The 19,588-nt window shown below is 45.7% G+C and overlaps 1 protein-coding gene across 5 annotated transcripts in view; it reads left to right on the forward strand.

The window, feature by feature from the left end:
* The first annotated feature begins 9,537 nt into the window (after positions 1 to 9,537).
* NOL4 (nucleolar protein 4) overlaps positions 9,538 to 19,588 on the forward strand; it is a 192,827-nt gene continuing 182,776 nt past the window's right edge. For 4 of the 5 annotated variants that reach the window (XM_031052881.2, XM_005153542.2, XM_005153543.2 and 1 more), the window contains exon 1: positions 9,538 to 9,804. In XM_031052881.2, the coding sequence (XP_030908741.1) occupies positions 9,538 to 9,804 (267 nt within the window). The remainder of the gene's footprint in view (positions 9,805 to 19,588) is intronic. The other variant, XM_005153545.2, reaches the window with a different exon arrangement.

Raw genomic sequence — 19,588 nt, forward strand, 5'->3', positions numbered from 1 at the left:
GTTTTAGCAGCAATGAACAAGCTTCAGAAGTACCTTGGAGACTTGTAAGCATCCAAAAGTTAAGGCACCAGGATCATTTTTGCTAAAGCCATTTTTGCAAAACTTAAATAGGGGATGTTTAGATCGGATATAAGGAGGAAGTTCTTTACTGTTAGGGTGGTGAGGCACTGGAATGGGTTGCCCAGGGAAGATGTGAATGCTCCATCCCTGGCGGTGTTCAAGGCCAGGTTGGACAGAGCTTTGGGTGACATGGTTGTGAGGTGTCCCTGCCCATGGCAGGGGGGTTGGAACTTGATGGTCTTAAGGTCCTTTCCAACCCTAACTATTCTGTGATTCTATATACCAGAGAATGGTCATTAAATGGCTGGGGAGAGCAGATGAAGAAATGCCACTCCTGAAACAAAATAGGAATTTTTGCTGCCTCATGCTCCATGTCTACCTTTCTTTCTGTATCCCAGCTCAGAGTGAGGGGCTGTACCAGAGGGCAGAGTGGTCATGATAATGTCTACTTCCACCTAAAACTTCACTGTCATAGGACTCTTGATTGTGGCTTTTGTTCTCAGTAACAGGAACATGGGATTAAGGAAACACACAGGCATACTGAGTTCTAAATAAACCTGCTTCTAACAGCAAATAACCTGCAAGGTCTTGGTATAGCTAAGTGCTGTGATTCTGGCAGATCTCCAGAGACAGAGCATGGAGGAGCAGTCCTGCACTCATTCCTCGTTTAATTTGTGAGTGCTGCTATCTTTCACTCTTAGTGCCTCCTTGCTGCACTGCTTGCAGTAGGACACAGACGGTCAGAAATCAGTGTGTCACAACTGTTTTCCTCTTGTTGCAAACTGCTGCAGATTTTTGTCTCTTTCTGCCCATTTCCAGATTGACATAAAGGGTTGGGAGAGCCCTAGAGCATGGGGAAAATATGGAATATGTGTTTTGTAAACTTGATTGCTTAGAGTAAATGGGACCTGTTAAGTCCTCCTCAGACCTGTATTGCTAAGCTGGGAGACCTGCAGGACATAATGGCAACTATCTCCACCTCCCTACGCTGGTCATTTTCTACACATGCTTGGAAATTCTCTACTTAATTGATTTGCAGCAGTGTTCTGTGCCATACAGGTAGCAGGAACCTTCCTTGGTCAGGGGTTCTCTCCTCACTCCTGAGGGGTGAGGGATAACTCAGGCAGGCAGAGCACACAGAGAATAGCAGACCAACAAACCAAACATCTGAACCAGCCAGAAGAACCCTACAAACCAAACCCAAACAGCTTCTCGTGTCTGAATCAATTTTACAACTGTAAATTCATGGAGCTCTGAACCCCATTTCTGTTTATAAACCCACAATTGTTCCAAGAATTGTTTTTATTTAATCAGTTTGGTTGATTGTGTTCACTTTTAGGAACTGATGACCTTTCTTTTGTTGCTATGGCTTGGAGTAGGGCTATACTGAGTAAAACTTATTCAGTCATTTAACAGGAACACAGACCAGCATTTGGAGTGTGCAACAGATAAGCTGCATCTGGGGAGCAGGGAAAAGTCCCATGAAGGCAGATATTGTTTATACTGTTCTGATGCTTAAATGTGATGCCAATGGCCCTGACTCAGTGTTTTGACGATAACTTCATTCAGGACATTGAAATGGCAAATGAATGTTACCAAGTCAAACGGTACCAGTAATGACAGCTTCTGAAAGGGCTCTTTCTTAATGACCATTCTGGAACCCTACACATATAACCACAGCATGTGCACAATGGTTGCATTAAAAGGTCGTGGCTAGCTTGTAGTAAAATCACAGTGGCAAAAATTTGGGAAGTACTTTGAGCAAATTTCACCTGCGAAGCAAGGTCAAGGTGGTTAAGGAGCTGAAACCCACAAAATAGTGAAGCAAATAATACTTGCAATGAGAGGTGACACTCATTTCCTCTGTTTTGGTCCTTAGCTAGCAAATCTCTTCAATGCCATGAAGTGCTAGGAGGACCCCATGCTCCTGATGCAAAAGTAAAATTTTGGATTCTACATCAGATGCAAAGGTAAAATTTCCATGGTATTTTATGAAAGGGAGAGATTAATGATGCATTTTGACATGCATTTCAGATTGATTAATCCTCTGTTTTTCTTCTTCCTCCACAGTTTCCCCCTGTTGTAAGAAGCACAGTGCCAGTGGCTTAACCACACTCCTCTCTGATGTTGGCTTTGTCTAGTAGTGCCTGACATGATGGCTACAGGGCTGTGCCTGGAACTTTCTGGAAAAATTTCCAATTATCACATCTTCCTCCATGGCAGTAACATTAAGAACACTAGCAGAGATAGGCTGCTAGCATTTTCAGTGCTGCCTTATTAGTCCTGGCTTGCTTTAGACAACACACTGGGTGATATCCCAGTAGCTAGTTTATATTAGAGTTGCTCTAGCTGAGAAAGATACTTTACCTGTAGAAAGAATAAAACATCCTACATGAAAACCAGAAATCCTTTGTGCACACCTTCTCCGTTAGGATAAAAGCAAGCAAAGTTGAATGTAAGGCATCATTATAACATTAAAAAACATTCAATGCCCATATACAAACCTTAACACAGTTGAAACATTCTTTTTTTCCACTGCGTGTCAGATATCTATTCGCTTTTCTTTTCTTTATTACTAAGGAAATTAGGACATTTTCATGAAAACAAGTACTCAGATTCTCAAAAGTTTGTCTATTCCTGCTTATATTTTCCTGCTCTGAAAGGAGCAGAGCCTTCTGCAGTGGGTACCATAACTGCTTCCAACCCAACGAGCTGTGATGAATAAGAAGCAGGAGCTTTTTAAACAAAGACCCTGGTTTCATGCAAATATTCTCAGTAATAAAGCATGCAGTAAAATAAATATGTGAAGTTATGTTTTGCAGAACTGCTACTTAAAGCAAAGCAGCTCTGTAGAACGAAGCAGAATCTGAATTTTTCTAACTGCAGGAAGGGAAAGTGAGTTTAAGTATTTTCTGTAAGAGATACCAAAATGTCTCCAAACAAAATGGTCACAAGGCAAAGATGGAATATATCCCAATATTATTCTCATCAGCATCAACGTCATTCTATGTGAAAAGATCCTAACCAGAATCACAGCACCATTCTCCTCTTTCTAGAAGAACATAACAGGCTCTTTCCTCCACAAGATTTAGCAATCTAGTACGCTTTTCTAATCCATCTCTGAGTCATTGCCTTGGTCTATCCCCTCTTACTTTTCCAAACTCAGCAGTAGCTGATTGAAACGTATTGAAAAAGTAGAGAAAAAACCTGGAATCATAAACAATAGAGAATATGTAGGAAGCATTTATATTAAACAATAATTAATACTTTAGGCTTTGCTTCATGATAGCTTACTCAGTAGATAAATCAAAACCTAGGAAGCATTAATTCGCTTGCAGTTTTAATACTTTAGTACCATCAAGTATCCACTGCTCTAGTTTCTGATCTTCTAAGCAGCAAACACCTTGGAATGATCATTAAGAACAACTTCCTAGAGAGGCCCTTTGCCAGAAATGCTGGTAGGTGTAAGAGTGACTACTTCCTCCCTGCGAAAGCTGTGCCACAGCAGGTTCCTACCTCCCCAAATGTAACAGGGTGCTGATTATCCAACTGCTCGGGTGATTTTTGTCACATACCCAAGACCAAAAGAACACAGTGCAGACAAGCCCATGCAGTGTGTGAACACTGACTTTGGCCTCCACAGGAGTTAGGGCTGGCAATGCTCATTGGTGCTGCCATCACTGGGCTGTAAAGGACGTGACAGGAGACTTCCGGTGAAATTCTCCTCAGAAGAGAGGAAAAGTGCTAGTAGATACAGAGTTTAAAGTAAGCCATTTGGAGCTGCGGTTTCTTTATTCCTCAGCGCATCTTCTCCGAGTCCAGCAAGGATAATTTCCTGCCTGCACATAAAGCACACTTTCCATCATAACTCATGGACATGGACAAGTTAGAAGTGTCATTAATTATAAGTGTCATAATTAACTATGCTGGTGAACAAAAAAACCCAAAAGACTGAAAATTCTTACCTTCAAAGGCTACCCTTCACCATCCAATACCTCTCAAATGCAGTGCATGTTTTCTAAATACGCCTCTTCAGCAGAGGTTGGATGATAGATTTCAGCCAAGAGCCCTCTCTCTACTTTTTCCAGCAAGTTTCAAAAACTTGACTGTCTCTTCTCAGTTTTTTTTCTATGGACTCAGTGCTACATCACCACAACACTATAATTTTAACTAGAAACATTGGTAACTTTAATGGAAGACAGTTGGGTTTGTTCAGCCTGGAGAAGGCTCAGGGGAGACTTATAATAGCCTTCCAGTACCTAAAGAGGGCATACAAGAAAGCTGGAGAGGGGCTTTTTACAAGGTCATGTAGGGATAGGGCAAGAGCGAATGGCTTTAATTGAAAGAGGGGAGACAAAAGACATTAGGAAAAAATTCTTCACTCTGAGGGTGGTGAGACACTGGCACAGGCTGCCCAGAGAAGCTGTGGCTGCCCCATCCCTGGAGGTGTTCAAGGCCAGGCACAGACGGGACTTTGAGCAACCAGGTCTAGTGGAAGGTGCCCCTGCCCATGGCAGGGGGTTGGAACTGGATGATCATTCTGGTCTCTTCCAACCCAAACTATTCTATGATTCTATGATTTTGCCTGAGACACCACTTTCTGTTGCCTGTGGACTTGTTCGGGCACATAATTCCAAAAATACAATATTTATAACTTATTCATGATTTATTTTAAACCTCTTTCACAGCCTGATGCACATGAGGCAATTTAAAATCGCCAAAACTCTGTTTTGCAGCTAACACTTCATTACGACTGAATGGAAAAGTTCACACATCTGTTGGTGTTGTATTGTTTCGGGCTGGCTGCAGAGCAAACAATCCAGTGAAGCACATAGTTGCCGTAGGAGGGTTGTCTCCAAACCAGAGGACAGAATCTTTCCTTTTTTGATGAAATGCAGAATGCAGGAGAGCCTCAGCCCATGGCATCGAAGGACCGGCACAACCCCTCTTCCCAAGGATGTTCCCAAGGGAGCTCCCCCAGTTCAGCTGAGCAATGAGGTGTCACTAGAAGTCTTGACAGGAGGAGGGTCTGTACAAGCCCTTTTCCTTCCAAGGAGATTCTGTGTCACTAAACCCTGTTAATTCTGATACCAAAAAGCCAGAGCGGTGAACCCAACCTCATGTAATTTTCTTTATTTAAATATAAAGGACAATTTCATAGCCTCAGATGATTTAAATCTCAGATGATTTGAAAACTGGAGACTAAAAATCTGCATTCTAAACTCACCATGTCAATTCTGCTGAAATTGCTATAGACAATGTAATAAGTATAGGTTATGCAAATATATTCCACAATGTATATCAATATAAAGTGAAGTCATGGGCCATGCAATTTGCCTTATTTAAATCATCATTTTTATGATAAGCATAGTATCTGCATCTTGTGCTGGTCCACTGCCTGGCAAAGCGGAGTTCTGGGATGCTTCTAGGACTTCTGGTCAAGGGATTAATGGAAGCAGCAGTAAAGCGTCCATACCTTCCACCAATGTGAATCAAACCCCCTAACTGTAAAACAATGAAACAAAGCCAGCTGAATTAGATATCATGTTGGTTTCTTCTCTCCATCCCCACTCCACACCACAGCTGGTTTTCGTCCGTTTTTTTTCCTCTCTCCTGTCATTAATCAGTTTGAAAACATAATGAATATTACTGGGAGGGTTAAGATATGGTCCGAACTCAACTGAATTTAGGAATTTGTCTCTGCTGAGAAGGCATACGGCTCTTTGCATGATCCAAAGCAGTACCCCCAGCTATGGAATTATTTTCTGATATACTAAAGCACTCCTACTTATTTCAAGCATTTCACTTATCTATGCCCTTACTCCCTCGATCACCACCCCTGGCTACCTCACATCTTCCTTTCCCCCTTGCTTCAAGAGCTTAGCTTGGATTCAGGCACAGCACAATATCAGTGTGACACAGAAGTTACCGAGACCCTCAGCAGGAGCTAGGTTTGAGAACAATTATCTGACAGGCTTGTTTAGCAGCACAGCCCAATCTGTGTTACGACCCTTTTTCTAAATGTAGATATAACGGCACATTAAAGCAGTGTTACATCTCATACAGCCTGCTGGGTGAGGGTTCAGCGAGGTTCCCCTCGCTCCCCTTCTGCACAGCAGTTCCTTTGTTACCGCCTCTCCTCCGGATCCTGTGATGGACGGGAGTCCCGCGCTCCTCTAACACTAAAATGGGGCTGCCAAGATAATTTACGGGCCCTGCAGCCAACAAAAACTCTCAGGCCTCCTTGGGTTATCTCTTAAGTCCTGCTTTTCTCCACCCATTGTGCCAGCTTGTCCTCTCAGATTTTACAGATGCCAGGAAAGGTTTTGGCGACACAAACATCCCCTCAGCGCGCTGCTTTTAAACAACAGCCTTCTCCCGGCTTTGCCTGTGTCTGCAGCTGTGTTTCTAGACAGAAAGCAGAAAAGCAAACATACGACTGGGAGGAGAAAGGACAAGAGAGGAAAGGAGAGGAGAGGTGACGGTGCCTGCAGCTTGGGTCTGGAGGGAAGATGGAGACTGTGTTGAGGTGCCCATGCATGGGGCTGGCCCATCATGGTCTGGCTGTGGTGCAGGAGGAAGACCTGCTCCTGGCTCTCTTAGCACCTTCACTTTTTGCATTAGAAATCCCGGCTCAGTGGTAATAGTTTTACTGGCAACTGCAAGCCCATGGGAGCATTTTCCTGTAGGGTGCAAGAAGGTGAAAGTGGAGGATACTCCTCACTGCCCAAGCCAGGGCAGGAAAAATCCACCGCTGCCTTTGCACTAAGTCCTTTCAAGCCCCGAGTGTCTGGAAACCCAGGCACAGGCGGGATTTCTGCAGAGGACACCGAGGGAACGCCTGGGCCACCCCATGGCCCCCTTCCTTTCAGGGCCACTGACGACAAACGGGCATGTGCCGGGATGCCCTTCGGTTTCGGCCTCCCCCTCCACGCAGCAGCCGCACAAACGCTGACCGAGCCCGGAGGCGGCCGCTTGCTGCGAGGACCCACGGCGCGGTGCCCGCCGCAGCCCGGGGTGCGATGATGCTGCCGCTCCGGCAGCCGAGCCCCCGCCCTCCAGCGGGGCTCTAACGCGCGGCTGCGCGCAGAGGAGCCGGACTGCGCGGCGGGTCCCGAAGGCGACCGGAGATGCGCTGGGGATGGGAGCAGCGGGTGCCCGAGGGGAGTGCGGCCCCTCCGCTCTGTGAGCGGGGCCCGGGCCGCAGGGAGGCAGCTTCGTTCTCCGTTTCCAAAGGGAAGCCCTGCCCGGTGGCGGCCACGTGTCCCCGCCGGCCGGTGCGGAGCGAAGTGCGCGGGGCCGCCGCTCCTCCCCAGGTCCGCGGGATGGGCAACCGGACCGGGGTGAGGGGGGGGAAGTCCGCCGTGGGGCACGGAGGCCGCCAGCCCCCCGCCGCGGCCCTGAGCGCGTTTCTTGCTCCAATAAGCAATAATTAGGTCCTAAGCTAATGATGTGTCAGCTGATCCGCTCGCTCCGTCTGCGCACGGGAGGGGGGGGCTGCGCCTGGAGCCATCGCCATGGAAACGCTGCCCTTGCCTCTTCCCCCCCCCCCCCCCTCTTTCCCGCGGCTGGCTCCGCGCCCCTGCGCTCCCGCGGAGGCGGGTGCGCCGCGCGCGCCATCCCGACATGGGACAGCGCTGCCCGTCACCGCGCAGCGCCGCCGTCGCCACAGAAACTTTTGTCCCGGCGGCCAATCAGGGCGCGGGGGGGGGCGCGGAGCGGCGCTGGGCCCGGCCCGGTGCGCCGCCGCCAGCCCGCCGCGGAGCGCAGCGCAGCGCAGCGCGGGGAGCGGCGCAGCCGAGCGGAGCCGGGCGGAGCGGCTGCCACCGCCGGTCGGGCCCGGGTCGGACGCGTGCCCCAGCCGCAGAGGTGCGGGCTGCGGGCGGGGGCGCGGAGCCGGGCACTGGATGGCGGAGGCGCGGGCGGGCGCGGCCGCGAAGAGGCGACGAGAGGAAGAGCCGCGGCGGAGCCTTTCCCCCGCGGAGGGGGTGTCCTGCTCGGCGCGGAGAGGGAGAGAGCGGCAATCTCCGGCGTGAACTGGAGCTGTGGCAAAGGGAGGGGGGAAATCCAGACTGCTTTATTTTATCTTCTTCTGCTCCCCCCTTTATAAAAAGGGGCTTTGCTCAGCATCCGCACGCAAACTTACTTGAATGCCTTGTAGCCAGTTTAGCCCAGAGACCAAAGGATACCCTGCGGATGCGCGAGGAGTCCTACATGTGTGAGCACCATCATTACACTGGCAGAGGAACCGAGAGCCGCCTCCTTTCCTTTACCAACATCCTCCTGGGACTGATCTTTCCCTCCTCTGGTCCAATATCCGAGTCTAGCTCCTCGTGTATCTCTGATCTGGCTTTTATATTTTCCGTTTTCTTTTTCTGCCCTCCATCTGCTGGGATTGCCACATAAATAAATAGAGGAAAATTCTTACAAGGGCATCTGAAAATTCACGGTGGGACTTAATGTGAGGAAGTGAAATGCTCACAGACCATTGATTTTTTTAAAAAAATTTTTGTAAATTCTTTTTATTTTTAATTTAAAATATGTATTTAAAACGCGGATCGGATGTATTAAGCTTAGAAAATAGCAGGTAAGAACTTTCTTTCTTTCTAGTACCTTCATGCCCGGAGCGGGGATCTCTAAAGCCAAGCCGCCCAGCCCTGGAATAAAAGGGGAGCAGAGAGCCCAGCTTGCCCTTCAGTGGTTCCTCCATCCTGCGCGACCAGGCGGCCTCAGGGAGAGGCACAGCGCACCAGGACAGAGACAGAAAGAGCCTTTCCAGAAGGCAGCCGGGGCGGAGGAGGGTGGGCTCTTTTTTCTTCTTCTTTTCCCCCCCTCCTCCACCTGCACTATCCAGGGTGAATCTGGGTGCAGCTGATGTATGGAAAAGACGGATACTAGCCGCTATTTTCTTTTTTTTTTGTGTCTCCTCGCTAAGCCGAGGGATAGGATTTTAATTATTTATCCACCCGAACCCTCTCCGGGTAAGACGCTGCTGGAGCCAGTGGGATAGTCCTGCCTTGCACAATTATTAGAGACTGATCACGTACAGTGGAAGGATAAGAGGAGCCTCCACAAGACCCGGTTTGCTTCCTGTGAAAATAATCATAATCATAATAATAATAATGAAGGAGAACATTGCTACACTATTGAATTGATTGCTGCCCCCCCTCACCCATCCCCCTCCCGGTCGTTTCCCCCCCCCCCCACCCCCCCCCCAACAACAACAAAAAATCCGCTGGGATCTGCCTGCACCGGGACCTCCCTCACTCCGGCTCGGAGGTGGATGCATTTTTCATGAGCGCTGGGTGAACAGGTGCAAAGTGCGGCGGGGCGGCCCGGCCCCGCATCCCGCATCATCCCGCACCCCGGCCCGCAGCGGGCGGCGTGTGCGCGCCTGTGTGTGTCCGTGTGTCCGTCCGTCCGTGTGAGTGTGTGCGCCCCGGCGTGTGCATGTGTGCGTGTGTGTACTAGGAGATTATGGAGAGCAGCGACCGGGACATGTACCGCCAGTTTCAAGACTGGTGTCTCAGGACTTACGGGGACTCAGGAAAAACCAAGACGGTGACCCGTAAAAAATACGACCGGATCGTCCAGCTCCTGAACGGCTCCGAGTCGAGCTCCACGGATAATGCCAAATTCAAATTCTGGGTCAAATCTAAAGGCTTCCAGCTCGGCAACTCGGACGAGGTCAGTGGTGGTGCTGGAGGAGGGAAGCAAGTGCTGTACGTGCCAGTCAAAACCACGGTTAGTAGAGAATTGTCTTCCTTGTTCTATGTCGGCCGCTGCAGCCCGCTCCGGGAGCGAGAGGCACGGGGGGAGCCGCCGCCACAGTTGGCTCCTTCCTCCCTCTTCCCCCAAGTCATCATCACCATGTTGCGTTTGCCTGTCACATTATACACCGCCGGGCTCTTTGTGGGGCCCTTTTATTTAAAGCGATCGTGCGCACAACACACCCAGCCGGGGCCGTGTCGTTCTCCTCCTCGTCCTCCCCGTCCTCCCCCGTCCCCCTCGGGCCGCCGCGCTGGGTTTGGGGTGGGCTATTGTCCCGCTGCCGCCGCTCCGGCCATTGTGCCGGGCCCCGCCGCCCCGGGCAGCAGCCCACCGCAGCCGGCGGGGCCGGTCGGGAGCGCCCGGGGTAGCCTGCCTGGCGCGGAGCCAAGAGCGGCACCGGGCGGCGATTTTTGGGGGAGTTCCCCGGGATATCAGTGTATTTCTCCGTTTTCTCCCCATTTTTCTTTATTGTTAGCCTGCAGCCCTTGAGCCGCCGCGACCGTGCCTGCCTGGCTGCCAAGAGCCGGCTGCGATAGAGTACCGGCGGCGGATGGGAGGGGGGGGGGGGGGGGGGGGGGCGGAAGGAGAAGGATGCTCAACAAAGGGAGAAAGGGCTCCGCAGGACCGGAGGGAGGGTGGGTTGGGTGCCTCTCGCGGAGGTCGCACGGAGTCTCGCAGCCCATAAGGTTTAAAACTCAATGTTAAGGGTAGCGTGGCATCCCCCGGCAGGCGCCGGAGCTGCCGAGCCGGCCGCGGGGCTGACAGCCGAGGAGCTGTTCAGCCGGGAGCCGGCAGCAGCGGCAGACCCGTTGCCTGTGTAAGAAGATGGGGACTGTTGGCTGCAAGTAGGTTTCGCGTATTGAACTCTCTTCATGTATCATTATTCTTACTTCTTGTGCTCTGGGTCATGCAAGCTAAGCCTCTTTTGTCTGCGCGCGGGGCGGGTGGGGAGGGGGAGCTCAGGAAGGAAACCCCGCAATTAGGAATATTCCTGCCCGGACACTGGGTTTGGATAAGGAATATTCTCTCTTATTTTTCATCCCAATCTTTCGTTTTCTATTACGGAGTGGCAGCTCATTCTGACCTAACGGCAGGATCACTCGGTGGTGCAGCAAAAGGGGCTTCTTGGAAAGTATTCTGGGCTGGGTTGTGACGTAGGCTGCCGGGGAAATCTGCCTCTCTGCCTCACTGAAGTCATAAACCTGGGCATTCCCAGGGGCCGGCTTGTATTTGCCCCCCTTGTCACCAGTGCCGTCACGGCTGCCAGGAGGCAGAGGTGGGAAATTAATTTAAAGGAGTTGACAAATAGGAAGATTGGAAGTGAAAGAGAAGCTTTGGACGGAGTTTGTCCCTCCTTATCGTTTTTATTCACCAAAGCGTTCTAGGTTTGCCTACAGACTGAGGTGATTTGGCAGATCTCTGTTCTACCATCAGATGACTGATTGCTGATCTCTGACCCCAGAGGGTACTGTAGATGCAATTTATAACAAAAAGGTTGTCTAAAGCAGAAGTCTCCAGTGAGGATGGTATTTTTAAATATCTCTTCTGCTTAGTGAAATAATAATTTTGGAGAGCCAGTAGACAAGATCATCTATTCCTGAGACCATCCCCTTTACTGCAAGTCAATACTGCAACAAAATGAGTATTTTTAAAATTTACATTGACTATGCTACTAAATAAAAAGAATAAATTATATTTTACATGATGGAATTTAAAAAATTAAGTGCTGTTCTGGGCCTCTGAAACACAGGACTCCATGATGATCAGCTTGTCTGTTTTCTCTCACCTTTTCCAGGCAATGAAAGCCTCGAGTCCCACCTTGCATCCCCTCTTCTATTTTATTTTCAGATAACCAGAATTCTTCTCTTTTAGTCTGTTGTTTGTTTTTTTTTTCCCCTTCAGACATTCAGTCAGAGGTCGAGCACCTGGCTGGTCTTACCTTTGTTCATTTGAGGGAATCACACCTTCAGTTGTGAATGTCTCTGCATGTCCCTATATATGTATTTATATTCATGTGGAAGTAACTGTCTTTAGGTAGCTTAAGCAACCAAGCAGGCATCCTGATTTTACTAGGATAAATCAAATAAAATCAAGAAAGGAAAGTTAGCATGACCTAGCTGTGTGCAGTTCCCGAATATGTGTGCATTATTTGAACAATGACATATAAATCCTTTCAGAAAAGCTCTTGCACACAGGTAATGTGTCCTCCCACCCGCCAATGTGAATCTCCTGTCCAGTGTAAATGAGAAAAACTGATAGCCAGCATTCTTATACAACAGTCAGCTCTGAGAAACAAATGCTGCCCCCCTCCTAAACCCATGAATCTGGGGTCACCATCCCATCACAAAAGGCAGAAGAATAAGTACACCCATAGGGTGTACAATGGTTTGCCTGAGCTATTCCCAGGGCAGGGGCAGTGCCTCCCAGGCAGTGAAGGCTCAGAAACAGCCCATTTGAGAGAACAGGAATGCCCTTGGCCTGGAGAAGCCAGTGGCAAAGCTCCTATTGACTTCAAGAGGCCTGGGATTTTATCCAGCCAGGAATGATAAGATAGAGAGGGAAAGATTGGATTTTCATCAGACTGTAATTGTTGGTAAGCCTTAAAACCCATTCTCTTGTTTCTTTAATTCTTGCTAATTATTTAAGAGTTTATTAATTTATGACCATTTAGAAACATCACCACTGTTTTGTTTGTTGGTTGATTGTTGGTTTGGTTTTGTTTTTTAAATTTCTTGTTATGCCATACATTTGAGCCTGTCCAGTCCACAGAGAGAGCCATAAACAGTAACAGATCCCCAAATTGGGAATCTCCCCCTCATCCTCTCCCTCTTCTTGGCCATCACTTGATCTCACCACAGGTAAAAGTAATTCCAATTTAAAATTAATCACTGCTGGCAGCATGAGCGCTCCCTCTGCAGTAACAGGATGGATGAAATTACAAGTTGGACTCTACTCTCACAAGCTGGTCAAAAATAAGCAAATATACAAATGCTTCATTAGGAATTATTCTCTCCTTGAAGCTTTAAGATTTGCTGCTCAGCTTTGCTGTCAGCCAGAGAGATTTGCTCCTGATGGTGCTGTAATCCACTGCTGCTGGTAATTAGACATCATTACTGCTGCGTTAAAGGGAAAGAGAGAAGGAGAGAGGACAGGCTGGGGCTAATTAACTACTTGATTCTAATGAAAGAAAGAGAGCTTGATAGCAACTGGGAGGTTGCACCGGAACAGGCTAGATGTACAACACAGACTTAATTGAAGCAGGGGTGTCTTGCAGCTTCACAGTAGCTAAGGCTTGGTCTACTTTCATATTCTGTGGGCAGTAGCCCATGAGGTATTATTCTGTTTTTCCCTTGCCTGGTTGGTAAGGAGCTCAGAATCGCAGGCCTATCTTCGATACCAAGTTTAAGCATGCCTGCTTAAGGAGAATGCACAGGTGATTATGTGCTGGCTTAATCTATTTTACGGGTATGGTCTCCTCAAGAGCAACAGGAACAAATCAATTTCTGAATGTTCACATCCTTCTGTGGCCTAGGAGATGCACTTTTGGTCACCAGGCAACAACATCCCCTGCAAAACAGCCATTTTAGGTTCAGAGTGGGACAACACATAGTAAGGTATTCCTATATGCAACCCAATGAGTATCTTGCTTCTGCAACTTTTCAGATTGCTACTGCTGTCATCATACTGCTGTCATTTTCTTTCATTAAGCCCAAGCTGTGCTTTATGAAAGCAGTGAAATTATGCCTAGCCTAGACATGCTATATAAACATGTTAGGCCAATAAACATGCCAAATGGCTGACAGTATTGACTCTTAATAGTTGGTACTCACAGTCCATAAGGAGGAACTAATATTTCTAGTATGGTATCTTTTCTAACTGCATATGTGATTTTTATTAAGGATTTTTTTCTCGTTGGTGTATTTTAAACATAGTTCTTTAACAGGAACTATTTATTGACTGGCAACTTGAAACCAAATTTTCTTTCTCTTGCTTGATGTTGTCCATAGACACAAACATGGCTCCTAAAATCTGTCTTGATTTAAAAACAAGTTATAAAATAATGGCCTAAGCTATATCAGTGTATTCTAAGCACACCTTTCCTTTAAAAAAAAAGGGCCAATATGAATACAGGATACCTCTCAAATATAGAATTTACACAGTATTACCAAACTAATAGAATATAACCTCAAAGGCCAAGGTCAGATTGCTTTTATGTCATTATTAATTTGGAATGACTCCACTGACTTTAATGAAATCACAAGCCTAATGTATGAATTTCCCTGTGCCACCTTTTACATTTTGCAACTATAAGCATAGAATGAACTTTTATTCAGAAACCAAATTTTATTCAGTTTAGTTAAATCTTTAGATCCTCCAGGATCCCGGTACCTCTTGGATTGCTGCTAGCAGACCAGAGAAGCTCTCTGCAGGTGCAGGGCTCTGCTACTGAACCTGATTACAGGATTCAGGGGTTGAAATTACAGGCCCGTCAGTTCCATGGAACAGGCTACATCCCAGCCCACCTCTTGTTCTGTTAGTGATGAAGAATAGTAGATGGACATACGAGTTTATGGTTCGTTTGATTTTATATAAATGACTTTGTTTATGAACAAGAGAAGAAACAGATCACAGTATAAACAGCTTGTATGTCAAAATACTGTGCTTTAAATTATCTTTGGTTTTAAACTGTGCATTATTTTAGGCCATTCTATAGTAATCTGAAAATATGCATCTTTGCTTCATTGCATTTCTCCCCATTTTTGTATCCATTAGTCTGAAAAAATAACAAAAGTGTTTGTCAAATATATATTGGTAGCTCTGTATCTGACTGAACTGGCAACACATAATGGCAGCGAGTACCACAGAAAGGTGATGCTGAGGGTGAGCTATAATTTATCCCAAGATACAATTCTGCAGGAGTTTACAGTCTTGTTAAATGCACCTTCCAGGCTCAGAAGCAGTATTTGAACCCTGCTGTATCCATCCTGTTTTAACTGCCCACCACATTTTCCTCAACCCCTGTTCAGGTCTGGAGAGCTTCATCTCCTCCTGTTACCTGCAGCCTCTGCCCTGCTGTTTGCAGACCTCCTGATGGACTCGGAAATGTGGGATGCTGGTGAAATCAGGCAGTGCTGGAAAATGGTCATAGCAGATGGAACAAAACCGATTTAGTTGGCAACTCCTAATGCAGGCATTCAGAGAAGTGTTCATAAAGATAATAACTCTGTCCTGAAATTCAGAAATGTTAAGGTGGCCATATGTAAGGTGCCAACTCCACATGCATGTGTGAGAGAGGCAAAGGGAGAAAAGGATCTGAGATTTCTTGGTAACAATGCTGAGCTAGAATTTTCCAAAGAAAAGTGAGCCAAACCCATCAAATTTAGAAAAATTGAACGTTTTAAAGTGGTCCTTCCTTAAAACTCAAAAATGTTAATCTTACTTTAGAAACATCAAATAGGGTGCAGCACTAACAAACACTACTAGGGGTGTATCCACCCCATCTACAAACACATGTAGTGAGAGGCAGCATGACAGATTCAGTGCTATTACCTGGTAAAGGCCAGACTTGTAGCTCAGAATTCCAAATCGTTCCAGTGATCCACAATAAAAACCTCCCAGTTTAATTTTCATGCTGCTGCAAACCTTTGCTGAGAAGACTGAGGTGACAATGAACTTGGTACTTTGCTGACTTACCCTCAGCCACTTGTCAGTAAAACTGCACTGGATTCACTCATGATGCAGCATGGTAGGGATTCCAGCTCAGACACTTCAGCTGTGATTTTCTTTAGACATACTGAGTGTTGTTTCTGTGGCTACACAGCTATGTGATCTGTGGGAAACAGGCAGGCATCTGCTATCAGGTTAGTGCTAAAATGGGCTGACAGGCATCAGTACAGCATAATGGGACTTTTTCTTATCTTTATACAGATCCCTAACTTCTGTGATCATCACCATAGTCTTGTTCAGTGCTCTAGACAGAAATGAGACACAATCCAGAGAGGCTCCACACAGACATGCACAGAAAGGCTCCATGTAGAGAGGGCTTATCATGAACACAGGCCCCTGGGGGAAGAGGGCTAGTGCCAGTGCAGGATGAATGTGGGAGTTCATGATTCAGATTTCATTTTACGCTACAGAAATAAATCAAAATTGGCTGACACTGAACCGTGAGTTTTGGTCTGCTGTTGAAAGGAGGCAACAAGCAGTTGTTGCCTTTGGTCTGCAGGAAGCTGTCCTGATCTTTCTCTGTATGTGTGATACACCTGTTGAGAGTTTGCTGGTAAAAGAGGCGCAAAACAAAGGAGGTAGATACAGAGAAAGATCACAAGACAGCATGGCATGAAACACCCTCCAAGAGGATCATACCGGATTCTGCAACCTCCCATGTACTGCAAGGCATCACAAGGATCTCTTGTTCTTTGTTGGGTAGGTTGACTCTGGTCAACACAGACTCCAAAATGAGTAGAGCTTTGCAGGATGTAAAAGATGTTTTCTCTTGTATATGACATTTAAAACCTGCCAGAAGACTGACTCTAGAAAACGCAGGAGGTATGAGCTGGTGCATGAGAATTGTTTGTATTGTCCTGCAGCAGCAGTGAAAGTGATCCCTTCCTTTCTTAAATTACCTTTTTGTTCTAGTTACATACAGGAGCCTCAAAATCTTACATTTCCACTAGCAAGGTTTTTTTAAATGGTTTATAAACGTAAAATATCCAGGTAGGCATTGCCAGTATCCATGAAGTACTTGCTACAGTTTTGGCATCGAGCATTCTTCTGGATGCAAATGGATTTTCTTAGTGATAATCAACCTTATCACAGACAGTTGTACAGTTTTCTAACTGCTTATCCAATAGCTCTGCAAGCTGCAAACCTGACAGTTACTATGTGCATCTGCAGGGATTGCAGCTAGCTGTTGGAACTGAATTATAGGGTTTGAACTGCTTAGTTGTGTATGTGGATACCCTTCAACTTAAGGGGCTATCTGTAGTGAACATTTTACTTAATAAATCTGATCTATGTTAGAATTAACCTCAAGTAGAGGCTTTTTCAGAAATAAATATTCTGTATAGACTTGGAAGGACAATTTTTATGAAATGACCTACTTGTGCCTAGGTGAAACTCATTCAACCTTTCTCACTTGAGAGCCTGTAATTAAACTCCTCTGGGAAATAGGAGGTTTTATATATTATATTGCCAGTAAGGTCCGAGTGTTTGAAAGTTTTGTAAATTTTGTCATGCCAAAGTCTTTTATACAAGAAGAGATGGATGCTATAACACTTTGAACTGTATTTAGGAACATACAGGAGGTGAGATCACTTGCACTTAGATGACTTATGACTCCAACTGACCGTACAATTTTTAAATGAGTACATCTTGTGATTGCTCTTTTTGTTGCTTCTGGACTTATACATATCACTATCAATAGTGCCACATGGGCTTTGTAGAAAACTTTTAAGGCAGACCCAGAGCTGAAGCAGCTGCCACTAAATCATGACCGATCTGTAGGGTAAAGCAGCATTGCTTTAGCATATGGGAAACCAAACTTGTGAATGGACTAATGTTTGCTACCCTGAGCTGACAGAAGATGAGTTACAAACAAGTAATCATACAAGTGCTTAGATACAGTAAGAGAACAGCTTAAGGTATGGCCAGAGGTTTCAGCAGACAGGAAAGACAAGGGGTGGTGGGCCATGAGGGTTGGGTTTACATTTTTCAGGTGATAAAACTGAAGAATGGCCAGAAACGGAGAAGCAGAAAAAAGAGCTCATGTTAAACTGCAGTGCATCACTGGGTCTAAGAACACTAAAGAATTTAAGAATGAAGTAAGTAAAATATGAACATGTATCGTTTGCAACTATATATGGCAATGATACTGGAGGATGGCCAAAAATGTATTAGGAAGAGAAAAAACAAGGTGGTTAACAGTTCATAGAAATGACAGATTACTGAACCAAATTTCAACATCAGAAAAAATAAATCAGCAATAAAATAATTCAAAATTATTGAAGTTGTTAGGTATCAGTATGAACCATACCTGGTTGGTGCAGCTGGATTTTCTAAGAGTTAATGATGTTCCTCTAACCTGTTGTGTTCAGAAGTCTTTTAAAACCAATTTTCAGGTGAAGCTTTGATTCTGTCTTCCTTCTGAATTTAAACCAATCTGATACTGACTTTATTAAAGCAGGGTTGCAACTTTGGCTATGATGACAAATTAGTGACAAAGGTGAAGAGCTGGGAAACTATAGGAAGTGTTTGAGAGATACACAAATGCAATCCAATGGGTGTATATACATACACATACGCACTCAAACCTCAGATAAATGAAGGGATTTCAACATTGGTTGGAATGCAAATTAATTAAGTCAAAGAAGAATTGGGAGGGAAAATAGAAATATCATAACAAAGAAAAAAGGAGAAATCATGGCAGGCAAGATTCTCTACAGACCATTGCCAAATAATTTACATTTTATGCCATTGTGATGTTAGCTTTCTTGAGAAGAAAGGAAGAACTCAAGATTTTAAATCACATTTAAATGTACAGAATTAGTAGAACATCTCAAAATAAGTATATAGGAATATTTTCGAACAAATCAATAAGCATATATTCAATAACTGGAGGTGTAACAAAAAACAGCATTTGGAAAAGTATAGAGGATAATATTGAAAACTTATTCTTCCTGTTAATTAAATAGTACTTCCTTGCCTTTAATAACATGCTTAGTGTATTTTTCTTATCTCTAAAAGGTCATGACAGATGAAAGGTCTGGGGAAGGTAACTAATTAAAGAAAAGGGATACTTAGAAAGAGAAATAATTTTTAATGGTTATACCACCCAGCAAGATGAACGTTGACAGAAAATCCAGAGCAGAAAACAGACATGTCAAAATACAGAAAAAATCTGAGGTAAATGGTGTGGTGTAACCACTGATGACCAGCAGAGAGAGAAAATTCAGCAGCCACCTTTTTAATCCAATTCCATCTTCTAGGACTCTTTTGACAACCATGTCAAAAGGTAAATTCAAAGCTAAGCCATTGTCTTATAAGCCATAGTGTGGGGAATGGGAAGTCTGCACTACAGCCCCTGGAGAAACTCTGGTTGTTTCAGTTCTTGTAAGGATGTGACATGTTCTACATCAGTTCAGCTTTGCTGACTGTACCAGAAATGAGGACAAGGTCATGTTCCTGCCCTTCCTGCTCTGTGCTCATGGGAGCATGGGCATTGGTGATGGCACTCACCTGCTACTGTGCTGCTACCTGGTGTCTTGCAGCAGCTCCCCAGGTGTTTTCCCATAGAACATCTACAAGGGTTAGTTATGTTCCAGCCCATACAGTCCACACAAAGGAAGACTCGTGGAGCACAGTGAAATCCCAGCATCTTCCCATCTCCCTCCCCTTTGTACTGAATTTTAATATTACTGGTGGTCTGAGCCCTTGTGCTCATTTTGAGAACAGATTATGAAGTTTTAGGTACACATTCTTAGGTTGGCTGAAGCTAGCAGAGGAAAATAATTTGGTCATTAATGTGCGATGCACCTGTACGCATTGTATTTTGTTTAGGGATTTATCTACTTATTTAATAATTACTGAGCTGTGAAACACCTTTTACAGACTCCTTTGGAAGCTGGGACTAGATGGTTCCTCAGTCAGTTTGACTGTAGCTGTTTCTGTGGCTTGTTGCTGTAATGGTATTACTAGCCTGGGAGAAGGAAGGAGGCTAGCAAGTTTTTGAGCTCTAGTGCTATCCTGTGTGGACCAA

Source organism: Melopsittacus undulatus, chromosome 1 (genome assembly GCF_012275295.1).
Source record: "Melopsittacus undulatus isolate bMelUnd1 chromosome 1, bMelUnd1.mat.Z, whole genome shotgun sequence".
Classification (NCBI taxonomy): domain Eukaryota; kingdom Metazoa; phylum Chordata; class Aves; order Psittaciformes; family Psittaculidae; genus Melopsittacus; species Melopsittacus undulatus.